Source organism: Heterodontus francisci, chromosome 23 (assembly GCF_036365525.1).
Source record: "Heterodontus francisci isolate sHetFra1 chromosome 23, sHetFra1.hap1, whole genome shotgun sequence".
Taxonomy (NCBI): Eukaryota; Metazoa; Chordata; class Chondrichthyes; order Heterodontiformes; family Heterodontidae; genus Heterodontus; species Heterodontus francisci.
This window is the reverse complement of record NC_090393.1, coordinates 5645060-5660332: the sequence shown is the minus strand read 5'-3', so window position 1 is coordinate 5660332 and position 15273 is coordinate 5645060. Positions and strand designations below refer to the sequence as shown.

The 15273-nt window shown below is 44.3% G+C and overlaps 1 protein-coding gene across 1 annotated transcript in view; it reads right to left on the bottom strand.

Moving 5' to 3' along the window:
* The window catches only part of mmp17a (matrix metallopeptidase 17a), an 86029-nt gene extending 74916 nt beyond the window's left edge, over positions 1–11113 (bottom strand). The window contains exon 1 of the mRNA XM_068055534.1: positions 10829–11113. Coding sequence (XP_067911635.1) covers positions 10829–10912 — 84 coding nt within the window. The 5' untranslated portion in view covers positions 10913–11113. The remainder of the gene's footprint in view (positions 1–10828) is intronic.
* Between the last annotated feature and the right edge of the window lie 4160 nt (positions 11114–15273).

Here is a 15273-nt window from a genome sequence, read left to right as displayed (position 1 = left end):
GTTGTAGGGCTGGAGGAGATTACAGAGATAGGGAGGGTTGTAGGGCTGGAGGAGATTGCAGAGATAGGGAGGGTTGTAGGGACTGGAGGAGATTGCAGAGATAGGGAGGGTTGTAGGGGCTGGAGGAGATTACAGAGATAGGGAGGGTTGTAGGGACTGGAGGAGGTTAAAGAGATAGGGAGGGGTGTAGGGGCTGGAGGAGATTGCAGAGATAGGGAGGGTTGTAGGGGCTGGAGGAGGTACAGAGATAGGGAGGGTTGTAGGGCTGGAGGAGATTACAGAGATAGGGAGGGTTGTGGGGCTGGGGGAGATTACAGAGATAGGGAGGGTTGTCGGGCTGGAGGAGATTACAGAGATAGGGAGGGTTGTAGGGGCTGGAGATATTACAGAGATAGGGAGGGATGTAGGGGCTGGAGGAGATTGCAGAGATAGGGAGGGTTGTAGGGGCTGGAGGAGGTTACAGAGATAGGGAGGGTTGTAGGGCTGGAGGAAATTACAGAGATGGGGAGGGTGATAGGGACTGGAGGAGGTTAAAGAGATAGGGAGGGGTGTAGGGGCTGGAGGAGATTACAGAGATAGGGAGGGTTGTAGGGGCTGAAGGAGGTTACAGAGATAGGGAGAGTTGTAGGGCTGGAGGAGATTACAGAGATAGGGAGGGTTGTAGGGGCTGGAGGAGGATACAGAGATAGGGAGGGTTGTAGGGGCTGGAGGAGATTACAGAGATAGGGAGTGTTGTAGGGGCTGGAGAGATTACAGAGATAGGGAGGGTTGTAGGGGCTGGAGGAGATTGCAGAGATAGGGAGGGTTGTAGGGGCTGGAGGAGGTTACAGAGATAGGGAGGGATGTAGGGCTGGAGGAGATTACAGAGATAGGGAGGGTTGTAGGGACTGGAGGAGGTTAAAGAGATAGGGAGGGGTGTAGGGGCTGGAGGAGATTATAGAGATAGGGAGGGTTGTAGGGCTGGAGGAGGTACAGAGATATGGAGGGTTGTAGGGCTGGAGGAGGTTAAAGAGATAGGGAGGGTTGTGGGCTGGAGGAGATTACAGAGATAGGGAGGGTTGTAGGGCTGGAGGAGATTACAGAGATAGGGAGGGTTGTAGGGGACTGGAAGAGGTTACAGAGATAGGGAGGGACAAGGCCATGGAGGGATTTGAAAACAAGGATGAGAATTTTAAAATCGAGGCGTTGCCCGACCGGGAGCCAGTGTAGGTGAATGAGCACAGGGGTGATAGGGGAACGGGACTTGGTACGAGTTAGGGTACAGGCAGCAGAGTTGTGGATGAGCTGAAATTTATGGAAGATGGTAGTCGAGTAGATGGCCAGGAGATTGCATCCATGTTCCCGGAGAAACCATAGATCAGTGAGCTTGATTGCTTGAATGCAGTTGGTCCCAACAGTCAGAAAAGTTGCAAAAGGTGTGCAGTGTAGCAGCTGTGGGCAGGCAAAAGCATCATTAAAGAGGAAGGCGTAATGGTTATCAGCTCTCACAAGAGTCTGTGGGTACTGAGGGGCAATGGAAATGTTCAAGACAGATACATTCTTGTTGGGTCAGGCATCATGGACAATGTGGATAAATGAAGATGAGGTACAGATCATCCATGATCTAACTGAACAGCAGAACAGCTTCAAGAAGCAAAATGTCGTCAACCCATCTCCTGTTCCCATGTTCCTATAGCAGGAGAGGAACTGAATGGGTTAGCAGTAAAGCACAGCGATGGGACTCATGAATGCTGGAAAAATCAACATTAACGTTAGCATCCAAAACCTTGAAAATTCAGAACACGCAGCTAGTCAAGACTGAGTTCTATAATCCAAATCTGCCCTGAATATAATGCCTGGCCATTGATATGAATGCAAATTTATAGTGTACTCAGAGATTTGATGCCTTATTTTCTTACAATACAATTCCTTTTATTTGAAGCTTAGTATGTAATAACGCACGGAAGTACCAATTTAAAAAGGTTTCCTTTGACAGATTGATGCTGTTCTAAGAGCAATACAATCAGTTTTCCCAAGGCTTTTATGTGAAACCTAGACTCTATGCCCATTAAAAGTTCTGAGAGAAGCTCTTTTTCCAATCAATTTTTCTTTCATTTCAACCAATTAAGACACACTTATTCAGGGATAGAGACAATAATTGAGAACTTGATTAACAGATAACAAAGAAGCTGATATCTGGCCAAACAAAGACTCAATACTGGCCAGTCTAACACTGAAGGGACAAACTCAACAAGATAAATTTCAAGAGCCTGGTGAATTCCAGGAACACTGCAACAGCAGGAGGCCATTCAACCCTTCAAATCTGTACTGCCATGCAATGAGATCATGGCTGATCCGCACCTCAACTCCATTTACCCACCTTAGCCCCATATCCCTCAATACCCTCCTTACCCAACAAACATCTACTGATAGTCAAGAAAAATACTGAGGATGTTGGAAATCTGAAATAAAACAGAAAGTGCTGGAAATACTCAGCAGGTCTGGCAGCATCTGTGGAGAGAGAAACAGAGTTAACCTTTCAGGTCTGTGACCCTTCATCAGAACTGGCCAAGATTAGAAATGTCATAGGCGTGACGTGGTGGTGGGGGGTGGGGGGGGGAGAACAAAAGGGAAGATGTGTGATAGGGCAGAGGGTGGGAGAAATTAAATGACAAAGTTGTAATGGAACAAAAGGCAAAGGGAGTGCTAACAGTTGTTGTAAAAGACAAAACATTTCACCAGAGTGTTAATGGCAGAATAATGAACGGCTCTGTCCAAAAGCAAAAACGTGTAAAACAAGTTTAAGACAGGCACATGGTTAAAAAACCCCATCAAAATGGCAGTCATGCTCTGAAGTTGTTGAACTCAATGTTGAGTCCAGAGGGTTGTATAGTGCCTAATCAGAAGATGAGATGCTGTTCCTCAAGCTTGCGTTGAGCTTCACTGTAATGCTGCGGCAGGCCGAGGACACAAATGTGGGCGTGAGAGCAGGGTGGTGAATTAAAATGCAAGCAACCAGAAGCTCGGGGTCATGCTTGTGGACTGAATGGAGGTGTTCCACAAAGTGGTCACCCAATCTATGTTTGGTCTCCCCAGATGAAAGACTTGAATTTCTATAATGCCTTCCACAACCTCAGGACATCCTGAAGCATTTTACAGCCAACAAAGTATGTTTTGAAGTCTAGTTGCTGTTGAAATGTGGGAAAACATGACAGCCAATTTGTGCACAGCAAGCTCCCACAAACAGCAATTTGATAGCGGCCAGATAATCTGGTTTAGTGACATTGAATGAGAGATAGATATTGGCTAGGACATAGGGGAAGAACACCCCTGCTCTTCTTCAAATAGCTGCATGGGATCTTTTACAACCACCTGAGAGGGCGAGGGTAACCTCACTTCATGATCTCATCTCCAACAGTGCAGCACGCCGACAATGGGAATATCAGTCTAGATGTATGAGGTCTTGACTCTGATTGGAACTGTGAACCCACAACCTCTTGCCTTAGAAATTAGACATGCTACCCACTGAACCACAGCTGACATCTAGACACATACTGACCTCTCGCTCCCTTTACACAGCTGAACAGTAGCCTGGCCACAGGATGTGGTTAGGCAGAGCAATTGGTTAATTAGTTCATGAAGAATCGGGGCAGGGGAGAAATTAATTCAAAATTTGTAATTCAACCAATTAGCATACTTGTTAAAGTTAAGTGGTTAATTAGGTTTAAGAATATTAGAGCCATTAAAGATGGTTTCAGCTAATGGATAGGTGAAGGTCAGATTACAGCCCCAGCCTGAAGCTGAATGTTCAGAATGGTCACAGTCGAGTTATCAGTAGAAAGGAGCTCAATTCACAAAAGATTCAGTCAATATTAAATTGGGAACAGAGACCATCAAAGAGGACAAATATGATGGTTTAATTCTTCTCAATAGTCTGTTAGAAAACATTTAAGTCTTCAAAAGCACCACCTGAGCTGTGTCAATCTGAAAATGTCTCAGATTTTGTCAATATTTTGCACTGTTAACAGATCTCGGCCTATCGGAGTAGGCCTGCGACAGTTAACAGAGTAAGTCACAATCTGGCTCATAAGCTATCTAGTGACTCGTGTTGCAAAGTGTGCAGTGATATGATCACAAATGATGAATGTGGTACCAGACTTATAAAACTGTAACACAGCCTGGCTCAGTGCCCTCCAGTTAGACAACTGAGGGGGTGGCAGGAGAGACAGGAATGACAAGATGTGTGGGAAACTCAAAATGAATGACTTTGGAGGAAGGAGAAACGAAACATTTTCTAAAGCAAATCATAGAACAGGAAATTAGAGGACTGAAGCCCCATGGGACATTGGAACAGTAGGAGGCCATTCAGCCCTTCAAGCCTGTTCTATCATTCAATTAGATTATGGCTGATCTGTACCTCCATTTACCCACAGTGGCTCCATGTTCCTTGATACCTTTAACCAACAAAGATTCAGCAGGGTAATGGAACACTTTGATCAGAACACATCCTCAATCTTCTAAACTGAAGAGAATACAACTCAATGCAACCAGTCCTCAGAATTTAACCCTCTAAACCCCAGTATCATTCTGGTGAATCTGCACTGCACCCACTCCAAGGCCAATATCTCCTTCCTGAGATGTGGTGCCCAGAACTGAACACCAGATGGGGTCTGACCAAGGCTCCGTGCAGCTGAAGCATAACTTAGTCCCCTTTGCATTCCGGGCTCCGTAAGGTAAAGGTCAACATTCCATCAGCCGTTTTGATTGATTTTTGCACCTAAATCCCTTTGCTCCTCCACAGTTTCTAGCCTCTCACCTACCGTGCTGAAGGCACTATCTAAATTCAAGTTGTTGTTGTTGCGGTGTTAAACAGAAGTGAATATTTCCCCACACAGTAAGTCAATGTGACTGGGCATTCCCCATAGTGAAGAACACCTATTATCCATTTTCTACACTATATACATGAATCCTCAGGGTAAGCCAATCCTGAGCCACGCTCATGCATCTTCTCTGTGTGCTAACAGATGACTGGGGAAATAGGTTGGGACCTGAAGCAAAACGAAATTAACCTTTCAGGGGAGGAAAAAAAATCAAGTAACTGAATGATTGTCAAAGGGCAGAGTTGGTTTATCTAGGTCTCAGACATTTAAGACAGCACTTCACACCCAAGCTGTTTGATTGCATCTATTACACAGATAGTCCAATAAATCACCATCCAAGTCTCACATTACCCAGTCCATTCAACAGGGACCAGGGGCTGCTGAGTGAGACATTGCATTCATTCTATTTTTGTAAGTCCATCATGGGAATAGTGTGATTCATGTGCAAACCAATCAACAACTAGCTATAAAAGTGGGAAGAATCTCCTCCCCCACACCTCACTGTGAAAGAAATTGTTTATCTTGAATACACCAATGGCAACAACAACTTTCATTTATATAGTGCCTTAAATATAGCAAAGCATCCCAAGGTACTTCACAGGAGTGTCAACAAAAATTTGACACTGAGCTACATAAGACGATGTTACAACAGGTGACCAAAAGCTTGGTCAAATGTTTTAAGGAGCATCTTAAAGGAGGAGAGAGAGGTAGAGAGGCGGAGAGGTTTAGGGAGGGAATTCCAGAGCTTAGGGCCCAGGCAACAGAAAGCACAGCCGCCAATGGTGGAGCGAAGGAAATCAGTGATGCACAACAGGCCAGGATCAGGGGTGCACAGAAATCTTGGAGGGTTGTAGGGCTGGAGGAAGTTATACAGATGGCAACAGCAACACACACATGCACACACATTAAACTGCAACACTTTCCGGGTCTGTTTGAAGTGAAAATACTGGCTCTAATCAGTCAGATGTGATTACAGATTAAAAGAGAGATTGGAAGATTAATAAGCGATGTCCTTTAATCCCTCGTGCTGAGAGATTATGGTCTTGTGATGAGTTAGAAACATACTAAAAAAAGTAAGATTATCTGTTGCATTGCCAACTGATATTAAGCAGGAACTGCAGAGTAAATGAAGAAGCGTCAACAAACTTACAGATAAAGAGAATGCGACAATTTTGAAGAGGAGAAAAAGCCGTAACAGATAGAGTGAGATATGACCAGAAGAAAGACTTGCATTTATATAGCACCTTTCACAACCTCAGGACATCTCAAAGTGCTTCACAGCCAATGAAGTGCCTTTGAGGTGTAGTCACTGTTCTAATGTAGCAAACACAGCAGATTTGCACACAGCAAGCTCCCACAAACAGCAATGTGACAATGGCCAGATGTTCCTTTTTTTTAAAGTAATGCCAGTTCATGGATAAATATTGGCCAGGACACCAGGGAGAACTGCCCTGAATAGTGCCATGGGATCGTTTACACCTATCTGAGAGGGTCTCAGTTTAACATCACATCTGAAAGGTGGCACCTCCAACAATACAGCACTCCCTCACAGGGAATGTCAGCCTGGATTGTGTGCTGAAATCTCTGGAGTGGGACTTAAGCCATGACCTTCCGACTCAGAGGCGGGAGACTGAGCCACAGCTGACAACTGGACCAGTAAGCACCTCTCAATCTAGTCAAATGGTGTAAACTGGCACACTGCCATCCACCTCCCAGGAAGAGGTAAGAGAGTAAAAACTACGATTAATCAAGGAAAACCTCTGGGAAATTCCTCGGGAACTTTGCTCACCTTTTTTCGATAAATCAGCCAAGACAAAGCAGTCTGATCACCTGAGGTGTGGACAAGGCGTAACCTTACTTTAAAATGAAGAAAGGCCAACCTTTCAATATACTCGGTCAAGGAGGATGAGAGAGAGGAAACCAATCGCTGTCCAGCCCACGGGGATCAACTAAGGATCAGCATAGATGGAGGTCTGTAGGCTGTAGCATCAAGCTCTCCTACTGAAGACGGTGATGGATAGATGGATTGAGGGAAGGAATGAGACAAAATTTTAATGAAAAGATACCAGTGGCAGGAACGTGTCCTTGTTGAGCAATGAACAATTCTCTCCAGGATTGAAAACCATCCTGTTTATGCTCATGAAACAATACTTCTATATTTGGATACAATCATAGGTGTAACACTTTGTTTAAAGGCTGCAGTGATTCACAGATCCAGGGGTTTTTCTCACAATCTCCTTCAAAATAGTTGAGATCCAGCTGTTTGCAAGGGTCTACAGAGTTTTGCACTGGCTTTGCATTTGTCTGCTCAGAAGCTGCTTAAGGTTTAGCAGCAGCATAATCCATGTGTTGTAATAGAAAGCAGGGATACAAACCATCCTTTTCGGAACTCGACAGGAGTGAGGGTGAAGTTGGGGCTGCAGTACTAGTTTGCGCAGTTCAGGTTTCCTAATTAATTAGATTGAGATCATATTTCTGCAGTTTGAAAATGCTGTTCAATTTTCCAAATCTCCCTTGCACATCATTCACAATTATTGATCGAGTGGAGCGCAGTCAGAAAAAAAAACTTCAATATGAAGCACAGCAATATGTGTTCAAAGTTCCTCACAAACTCCAGTGAGCTTTTGGAAGGAAGAGGAGTGCTGCACAGTTACAGAAATGGAACACAACAGTCTGCCCTGTTGATTGAGCCAGATGTCTGTAGTACTTATGAACTAAATCTCTGGGTGACATTAAGTACAAAATCACTCTTAAGATTAAAGTAACATCAAGAAACACTGGTAAGAATAGTCTTTATCACCAGTGTCATGTAACGTAGTAACGTTAGACTTCCAACTTTGGATCTTGCATCAGGGACTGGCTTCAGAACACAATAATACAATTATTTACTCCTCTGCCCTGCTTTACCCCGTCGATGGCAGATTTATGTTTAGGTCTCGAAAGCAGCAAGCTTAATCATTTTATTCTTTATTGTATTGAAGAGCAAGCTGATGTATTAAAGTATTTGCAAGAAAGGGAAATTCATTAAGCTTTTCTTTTAGCGCAAATCACTTATTTCTGTCAGCTTGGCTCACTGGGAAGGACTCACCTCTGGGTCTGTGTTCAAGATTCACTCCAGAGAATTGAGGGCATACTCTAACCTGATCCTCCCAGTGCAGTACTGAGTGCACTGTTGGAGATACTGTTTTCAGATGAGACGTCAAACCACAGCCCATCTACCTGTTTAGGTGCATGTGAAAGGTCCATTTAACCAATATTACCACACTGCCACATCTAAAGAACACTGTCTCAGAACAGCATTGTAAAAATATGCAAGTGGTTTGCTGTTATTTCTCTGTTGCCACTGGGAGGTGCTATTGAAGCATAATTTTCGCAGTTAATAAACCTGAGAGTGCATTTTCCCAAAATGTACAGTTTACATGCAGTACATGGGGGCAGTGAGCCACAGGGGATGGTACAACAGCATTGAGGGTTTGAAGAAGCAGTAAATCAGTAGAAGAGACAGTTATGGTTTGAAACGCACGACTTTATAAGTTAAAATAAGTTTTGATGTTACCTATTTAAATTAGGGAAGGAAAGAATTTGTATTTATACAGCACCATTCACAAACGCAGGATGTGCCAAACCCCTTACAACCAATGATGCACTTTTACTGTAGTCACTGTTGTAGAAAATGCAGCAGCCAAATTGTGAACAGCAAGATCCCATAAACACCAATGAGAGAAATGCCTGGATAATCTGATTTTTTAAAAAGATATGCTGCTTGAGGGACAAATATTTGCTTGGACACCAGAGAGAACTCCCCCACTCTTTTTCATATAGTCGCCATGGGATCTTTCATATCCACCTGAGAGGGCAGACAGGGCCTCGGTTTAATGTCTATTCAATATGTGTCATCTCTGACAGTGCAGCACTCCCTCAGTATTACACTGGGAGTGCCAGCCTCGATTATGTGTTCAAGTTTCTGGAGTGGGGCCTGGACTCATAACCTCCCGACTCAGAAGAAAGACTCATTGGGACACAGCTTATGGTAATTTAACTGCTGTCTCATTTCCAAAATGGATCAGGCTAAATTGAAAATGGAAGCCCTGACATTCTGAAGCATGACAAACTCATGGATTGATCACCTACACACCCAGTCATTGCGGCAACTTCCAAAAAGATTTAACACTACATCTAATACATTAAATATTCTGTCTATATTTGTAGGTGATCAAAGTCCAAATAAAAGCGAATGCACATTTTATTGGAACTAAGAAGCTGAACTCTAAGAGCAAGTCACCGAGAAACTCAATGAATAGCAACGAGCTTCCTAAATTCTGAAGGGGTTTTATTTATAAAGTCTATATTACATATGTATAGCCCATAAAGACTATATACTATATATGTATAATCCATTCTCCCTTAAGTTTTCTAACCTTCCCTCCCTCCATCTCAAAGACACCAATTCACTAGGCTGCAGTTTCATGGATACTAGGAGCCCCCTGTATGTCACAACAATAAGTGTCAGCTGGCTGTTTGACGAGGGACGGCCAAATGTTCCATCGCTGGTGACGTACTGGCCAGTGTAACAACCTCACTGCAATTCACAGACTCTGGGGAGGGCAGGAGTGGGGGGTGTAGGGGGTCTGTGCTGTTCAGGTGAAGTCCACTATTACCATTAGACAAGGAGCCATCAGGGGGAGCCCTCCAACAATCTTCTTGGATTGATTAAAAATAATTACGCTTCTGTGGAAAGAGATATCAGATATATTCATTTTTAATAAACATGATGACAGACAGCAGTTATTTGTGCCAGTTACAGATGTTTCCTTATAACTGTTCGTGTTTTTAAGGTCCTTCTTATTCTTGTCACCAGCTGCTGCTAACATTTGGACCACTTTTACACACACTAATACCTTCAGCTTTAAAGAAAGCATCTTTCAAAATGGGTCAGAAAAATAAAACAATAATGAAGGAGGTTTGTTTATATGGAGGGATGTTCTGTCCCAAATGATGAAGAGTAGCTTGGGTGGGTGGGCTTGTCATTTAGAAGGTGTTTCACACTCTCTTTGGATGCCCTTGTATTTTCAGAACTCTTTTTTAGTTGTGGTTTTTGAAAAAGGCTCAAGTGCTTTCTTTTTAAAAACAGAGGTTGCATTTTCAAATTATGGTTTTCCAAATAGGTACCAGAAATATTCCAATTCATGCAAATACTGGGGTGGGGAGAATTAACTAATAGCACGCCCCAAGCTGTCACTTGGAGCAGATCTTCCTTCCCAACTCCCCATCACCCCTGCATCTTCAAAAGGCACTGAGTGATTAGATGGCGAGAAGCCCAGTTTATTGCTACCTCGGTGTGTGTGTGTGTGTGTGTTTGTGTTGCCAACCTGCCAGCTCTCCAGAAAAGGAACACTTCATTCCAGCTCCCGGGGTAACTGCAGATTCTCAGCACAGACACAGAACAGGGCAGTGGGGCAAGGGGGGAGGTTTGAGTCCCTGAAACATGCCGCTTTCAGCAGAGAGATTTGACAGCAGCTGTTCGCATTGACCCTCCCGCAGTAAATACACCGAGTCAATTTAATCCAGGAGCCTGAGTTATATATCTATAAATCTAAAAGTTGGCACAGCAAATCGGTGCATGTTGCATTTTCAATAAAGCGGGGGGAAGGAGGGGAGGGGGGTTTGCAGTGAATCAGATCGGATACAGCCTGCCTGGATCTGACAAATCTCAATTAAGTTTGTTTTAAAATCCCTTTCCATTCAGCCTCTCTATTGAGGATTGGGCATTGCATTGTTGTATTTTCACCAGTTATTTCTGCATCAGAAAACGCATGAAACCACAAAGGGTTGTGGAAAACATCTGACTGAGCAGATGTCTCTCGGTAATAATCCCACTCGTACATTGTCAAAGCGCAACTGTAAGCGGATGTTTTTTGTTTGCTAACCTGTATCCCGTCTTTTCCCCACCTTTGTAAAGCGATACTTACAATTCCACTGTTTATTTCTTCTCTGGACACTGGCACCGAGTCCCCTCCAGGTAAATAAAGCGTTAGCACAATCATGAGCAACATGTCCAACGCCAGTAAAAATCCAACAGGTCTCCGGGCTGGAAAGGCGATGCTGTCCCCGGCTGCTGTTTTCTCAGTGTCTGCTCATTTCCCCAGATGTTGAAACCTCTTCCTCTCCCAAATTAACGGCCAGCTGCAAAATTCCACGATTCAATCTCCGACCTTCTCACAGCCAGCAAAGTCCACTAGATTTCATGCAAAAAAAAACCCCTAAATAAACCCATTGCATCTGAAAAAAAAAATAGGCAAATAAACTTTAGTTTCTATTCTCCCTCCATGCAGTCTGCTGGCCAGCGGCTGTACAAATCCTTTGTAAACTGCACACAGACCCAAAGCGATGTCACCGGCCAGGGGCTGAACACAATGCCACTCACTCATTAGATTAGGAGCAAATTGAATTAACAACACGACTGGGTTGGTGTGGAGTGGAGCATCGAATGAGGAAACCCCGTTAGCGGTGCTGCAAAGGCAGGAGCCTTACACCATTCGCTCGGATGTTATGTCCAGGAGTTCAGTCCTTTTGCTGCCGTTTTCTCATCTCACAATGTGCGTGGGGTTTACTTTAGAATAAGATTTTTGTCTCTCTCTTAAAGGGAAGCTGTAGGATTGGGGAGGGTGACACATCATTCCCTGCCCTGGCAGTAAGATGTTTCTGATTCATGTGGGTTGTTAACACCCACCAAAGGAGATGCGGCTGCTGCTGTGGAGATGTATATATAATATATATATATTACAGACTGGTCAGCACAGGAAGCTGTTTGCAGCCTCCCCCCAGGTACAACCCTGAGTTGTAGACAAAATACCCTTTTGGTGTTAACAGGAGATCATTGCATTTATATAGTGCCTTTTACCACCCGAGGATGTCCCAAAGCGCTTTACAGCCAATGAAGTACTTTTTTTCAAGTGTAGTCACTGTTGTAATGTAGGAAATGCAGCAAACAATTGACGCATAGCAAGCTCCCACAAACAGCAATGTGATATTTTTTTTATTCATTCATGGGATGTGGGTGTCACTGGCTATGCCAGCATTTATTGCCCATCCCTAATTGCCCATGAGAAGGTGGTGGTGAGCTGCCTTCTTGAATCGCTGCAGTCCATGTGAGGCAGGTACATCCACAGTGCTGTTAGGAAGGGAGTTCCAGGATTTTGACCCAGCGAAAGTGAAGGAACGGCGATATAGTTCCAAGTCAGGATGGTGTGTGACTTGGACGGGAACTTGCAGGTGGTTGTGTTCCCATGAATCTGCTGCTCTTGTCCTTCGAGGTGGTAGAGCTTGCAGGTTTGGAAGGTGCTGTTTAAGGAGCCTTGGTGCGTTGCTGCAGTGCATCTTGTAGATGGTACACACTGCTGCCACTGTGCATCAGTGGTGGAGGGAGTGAATGTTTGTAGATGGGGTGCCAATCAAGCGGGCTGCTTTGTCCTGGATGGTGTCAAGCTTCTTGAGTGTTGTTGGAGCTGCACCCATCCAGGCAAGTGGAGAGTATTCCATCACACTCCTGACTTGTGCCTTGTAGATGGTGGACAGGCTTTGGGGAGTCAGGAGGTGAGTTACTCACCACAGGATTCCTAGCCTCTGACCTGCTCTTGTAGCCACGGTATTTATATGACTACTCCAGTTCAGTTTCTGGTCAATGGTAGCCCCTAGGATGTTGATAGTGAGGGATTCAGCGATGGTAATGCCATTGAATGTCATGGGGAAATGGTTAGATTCTCTCTTGTTGGAGATCGTCATTGCCTGGTACTTGTGTGGCACGAATGTTACTTGCCACTTATCAGCCCAAGCCTGGATATTGTCCAGGTCTTCCTGCATTTCTACACGGACTGCTTCAGTATCTGAGGAGTCACGAATGGTGCTGAACATTGTGCAATCATCAGCGAACATCCCCATTTCTGACCTTATGATTGAAGGAAGGTCATTGATGAAGCAACTGAAGATGGTTGGGCCTAGGACACTACCCTGAGGAACTCCTGCAGTGATGTCCTGGAGCTGAGATGATTGACCTCCAACACAGTGGCGCAGTGGTTAGCACTGCAGCCTCACAGCTCCAGCGACCCAGGTTCGATTCTGGGTACTGCCTGTGTGGAGTTTGCAAGTTCTCCCTGTGTCTGCGTGGGTTTTCGCCGGGTGCTCCAGTTTCTTCGCACTACCAAAGACTTGCAGGTTGATAGGTAAATTGGTCATTATAAATTGCCCCTAGTATAGGTAGATGGTAGGGGAATATAGGGACAGGTGGGGATGTGGTAGGAATATGGGATTAGTGTAGGATTAGTATAAATGGGTGGTTGATGGTCAGCACAGACTCGGTGGGCCAAAGGGCCTGTTTCAGTGCTATATCTCTAAATAAAAAAACCACAACCATCTTCCTTTGTGCTAGGTATGACTCCAACCAGCGGAGAGTTATTCCCATTGACCTCAGTTTTGCTAGGGCTCCTGATGCCATACTCGGTCAAATGCTGCCTTGATGTCAAGGGCAGTCACTCTCACCTCTTGAGTTCAGTTCTTTTGTCCATGATAACGACCAGATAACTTGTTTCTTTTTACATAGGATATACAGCACAGAAACAGGCCATTCGGCCCAACCAGTCCATGCTGATGTTTATGCTCCACTCCAGTCTTCTTCCATCTTTCCTCATCAAAGTCTATTAGTGTAACCCTCCATTCCCCTCCCTCATTCACTTGTCCAGCTTCCCTTTAAATCCATCTATATTATTCACCTCAACTACTCCTTGTGGTAGTGAGTTCCACATTCTCACCACTCTCCAGCTAAGGAAGTTTCTTCTGAATTCCCATTTGGATTTCTTGGTGACTCTTATATTGATGGCCTTTGGTTTGCTCTTCCCCAAAAGTGGAAACATTCTCTCTGTATCCACTCTATCAAAACCTTTCATAATTTTAAAGACCTCTATTAGGCCACCCCTCAGCCTTTTTTTTAGAGAAAACAGACCCAGTCTATTCATCCTTTCCTGATATGTATACCCTCGCATTTCTGGTATCATCCTTGTAAATCTTCTCTGATCTCTCTCCAGTGCCTCTATATCCTTTTTATAATACGGCAACCAGAACTGCATGTGTTACTCCAAGTGTGGTCTAACCAAGGTTTGATACAGGTTTAGCATTAACTTCCCTACTTTTCAATGCTCCCGAGAAATGAAGCCGAGTGCTTGGTTTGTTTTTTTATGGCCTTGATAACCTGTGGTGCAACCTTGAGTGATTGGTGTATTTGTTATCCAACATCCCTTTGTTCCTCTTCCCCAACCAGACTCACACCTTCCAAGTAATGAGTGATTCCCTATTCTTCCTACCAAAATGTTTATCTGTGTTGAACTTCATTTGCCAATTATTTACCCATTCTGCAAGTTTATTAATGTCCTCCTTTACTTTATACTGATACTCCTCAATATCGACTATCCCCGCCAATTTGGTGTCATCCGCTGATTTAGGAATTCTGTTTTTGAGATGGTGACATAGTGGTAATGTCACTGGACTAATAATCCAGTGACCCTGGCTAATAGTCCAAGGACATGGGTTCAAATCCCATCATGGCAGCTGGTGGAATTTAAATTCAATTAATAGATAAATTCAATTAATTCATAACAAATCTGGAATTGAAATCTAGTCTAAGTAATGGTGCCATGAAACTACCATCGATTGTCGTAAAAGCCCATCTGGTTCATTAATGCCCTTTAGAGAAGGAAATCTGTTGTCCTTACCTGGTCTGGCCTACATGTGACTCCAGACACACAGCAATGTGGTTGATTCTTAACTGTCCTTTGAAGTAGCTTCGTAAGCTATTCAGGTGTACAATACCACTACACAAAAGTTGAAAAGGAATAAAACTGGACGGAACACCCGGCATTGAACTTACTAACATCTGGAGACTTGTGCCAAAATTGAGAGAGCTGTCCCACAACCTAGTCAAGCAACAGCCTGATATAGTCATACTCACTGAAACATATCTTACAGCCAATGTCCCAGACTCCTTCATCACCTTTCCTTGGTAAGTCCATTCCCACTGACAGGACAGAGGTGGCGGCACAATCGTATACAGTCAGGAGGGAGTTGCCCTGGGAGTACGCAACATTGACTCCAGACCCCTTGAAGTCTCATGGCATTAGGTCAAACATGGGCAAGGAAGCCTCCTGCTGATTACCACCTACTGCTCTCCCTCAGCTGATGAATCAGTACTCCTCCATGTTGAACACACTTGGAGTAAGCACTGAGGGTAGCAAGAGCACAGAATGTACTCTGGGTGGGGGAGTCCAATGTCCATCACCAAGAGTCACTCAGTAGCCCCACTACTACCTAAAGGACATATCTGCCAGACTGGGCCTGCAGCAGGTGGTGAAGGAACCAACAAGAGGGA